This window comes from Thalassophryne amazonica, chromosome 2 (genome assembly GCF_902500255.1).
Source record: "Thalassophryne amazonica chromosome 2, fThaAma1.1, whole genome shotgun sequence".
Classification (NCBI taxonomy): Eukaryota; Metazoa; Chordata; class Actinopteri; order Batrachoidiformes; family Batrachoididae; genus Thalassophryne; species Thalassophryne amazonica.
The window spans coordinates 12379080-12382166 of NC_047104.1; the positions used below are offsets into that span (position 1 = coordinate 12379080).

A 3087-nucleotide genomic window follows, 5' to 3' on the forward strand; every position below is an offset into this window, starting at 1 on the left:
GGTGTGTGTGTGTGTGTATATGTGTGTGTGTGTGTGTGTATATGTGTGTGTGTGTGTGTGTATATAAATAGAAGTCTGTACTTTTCATTGCATTCACCTTTATAAAAATAAATGCAATGAATAGTGCAGATTGTAGGCTAATGTGCATTTAATACCCATATTGCACTTGGGTAGAACATGGGTGGCAAAAAAAAAAGCTTGAAAACATGCCACCAGCTAACAGGCTAACCAGGGTTTGGGTGTTTTTATTAAATTATATTTTTGGGAACTGTGCAGTGTTTCTCCTAATGATTTACTTTGTTGTGGAGATTAAAAGTTATGAGCTGTATATTTTCTTAGTAATCATACTTGAGCGGTGCTAGCACTTTTAGAAGCCTGATCTGTAGGTCCTCATAGAGTGAATATTGCACCAGAGACGTCTTAGATGACCTGCTAGGATGTTTCATCGCACAACAAGCTGTATGATTCTAGCTGTTTGTAATAAAACACTCCAAACAGACATGGCAACAACACAACAGCTAGCAGCAGCATCGAGCAGACTCTGGGTTACAGTCGGAGGCTACAAGAGGAGTCGCCGCTGTGCTCAGCCCCAGTCATTCAAAGCAACCACGTCCACAATTATACAGAACTTTATGGATTAAAATGTCTCAAACTAATATGTTAGAGAGAAATTCACCCCCTGTACAGTTGTCACAGAGGACACTATTTATAGAGACCAAAACCATTGTTTTGTACCAGCCTGTAAACATGTTTATTTCTATTCTATAGTTGGACATTTTAACATGGGTTTCTATGGGAATGTGCTGTTTTGAAGCCAGCCTCAAGCGACCAGTCAGTCAAGTAACTGCTCTTCCGGGTTAGGGTCAAAATACAGGCTCAACAGACAGTTAAAATGTCATTTGGACTAGAAATGTTGAGACAGCGACTGGATATTTTGAAGGATCACCTGTAATCTCAGCGGTCTTGATGTGAAGTTCCAGATCTGGACTAAATGTTTGTAACGTCACCTTTTCAGTTCCGTATTTTTTTTTTTGTCATTCATGAGGTTTCCAGTAAATTGTGTGTAACTGGATGAAACCTTAATGAAGATGTGGGAGTACAGCTTGTCTTCCTCACTTTATTTTTCTGTCTGCAGGCTCATCAGATCTGTTACTCTGTCCTCTGCCTTTTTTCCTACGTGGCAGCAGTGAAGGGGAAGGAAGCTGAAGGCAAACCCAAAATTCTGTCACCGAGACCCCTCCTGAGCTAGTCGACACCTTTCCTAACCCCCCTGCCCCCACCCGGGTTCAGACTGCCTCCTTGGTCAAAATGGTATCTCTCTTCTGCAGTCACAAACTGCTGACAATCTGTTGATTCTAAGCACACGCGCTCCTGTCTGTCCAGCAGCTAAAGAAAAAAAACAAACAAAAAACCCCAAAAACAAACAAACAAAGCCGCTTTAGTCGCCGCTGTGTAGACGTGTTTGACCCCGCCCCCGTGGTGTGCTGTAAATGGTTCCAGACTCTCGTCGATGTCGTCCTAATGACCAGCTAGATGTTTGCCTGCTCTTTAACTCCTGACGGGACACGTGAGGGCCGGTGTCGAGGCGCTGAGTGCATGCAGGTCCCGTGCACAGCCTGGATATTCAGCTTCCCGTCCGTACGACCATGAGTTACTCTGTGCTTCGTGCTTAGCATCATGTTGTGTCTGTTTAAACTGACGGCACAATCAACCCCCCTGTGCAGGACGCCTCCTACTGAAAATCCCGCTACACCGGCACACCGCTTTTACGTACTTCTCCATAACTCTAAAACACGTTTGAAGGCTGAATTACTGTTCTAGTTCTGCTGTAAAATGTCTTGTCTGTGGTCTGCTGTTATCAGTCGCATGTTACTATAACAAAATAAATATTATATATTTCTATATATAGTATTTATTTAATATATACATATTTGCTGTACATTTCTCTGAAAAATATACAAACTGTTGACTTGTTAGATGTGCAATATGAAATAGCCATCGTCAGAGCCAAGTTTCCACACGTTAACTGGCGTTAACGGGAAGAAGAATGTAAGACTTTTGTTTTTCTGTGGTTTGAGTGATGCGGTGGCGCAACATGACTGGAATTTGTTTTTGAATAGTTCACACTGAATCACCAACTTGCGGGTTTAATTTGTTTGTTTGCTTGTTTTTTTTTTTTTTTTTCTGGAGCTTGAAAATGACTGCATTAAAAGAAAGTGTCTTTTACAAACAAAGCCAGAAAATCGTTTAAGCGCAGTGATGAAGGATTTCCTGGAGTTTTTGGAGTTAGTGTATTACAATGCCCGTTGGAGAAGATTAAATCTGACGTGACCGTAGCATGTTAACTGTTACTAAAGCTACACCTATAACAACTGTAAAATCTTACCAAGTATATTTTCCTAGTTTCTCATCAAAATATCTAACCATCACGTAATATGAGACATAAGCACATAAAAAGTAAAATTTCAGGAAAATATAAGGACTAGTTTGTGATAATACATCTTAAAAATGGAAAGAGCTTAAAGTACACTGTCAGCAAGATGTAAGGACTAGTTTTTGATAATACATCTTAAGAATGTTATTTGATTCATTTGAGACTGAAAGAGCTTTTTTGACTCGCTGAAAGATGTAAAACTTCCTAATACCAGTAAAATAAAGCTTAAAATGAGTTTTAGCCACAAATATAAAGCCCTTAATTTGAAGAAATCTTGAGGGAATTTTAAATTGTTCCATGGCAGAATTTAATTTAATTATTTTTTTTTTTATTGATTTGGGAAACAAAGTCTGTTAGTTGCGGTTGGAGATGAAAATTCACTCAAGATTTCTCTAAATAAAGTCTTCACATCAGCTCATTTTAAGATTTATTTCACTGGCATTTTACAAATAACACACTCGCTTAAAAAAATTATAGTGAGTAAAAAAAAAATCTCTGATAAATGAAAACAAAGATATTTAAGATGTGTTAGCTAAAAACAACTACTTATATCTTACTGACTTTTTTCCTCTTAAGTGATTGTGTCTTATATTAAATGTAATTAGATTATTGAGGAGAAATTAGACAAATATACTTTTTTGTATTGTATCACA

The 3087-nt window shown here is 38.3% G+C and overlaps 1 protein-coding gene across 1 annotated transcript in view; it reads left to right on the forward strand.

The window, feature by feature from the left end:
- madd (MAP-kinase activating death domain) overlaps nt 1-2040 on the forward strand; it is an 87417-nt gene extending 85377 nt beyond the window's left edge. The window contains 1 exon segment of the mRNA XM_034183668.1: nt 1136-2040. Within this exon segment, the coding sequence (XP_034039559.1) occupies nt 1136-1249 (114 nt within the window). The 3' untranslated portion in view covers nt 1250-2040.
- Nucleotides 2041-3087: the final 1047 nt, after the last annotated feature.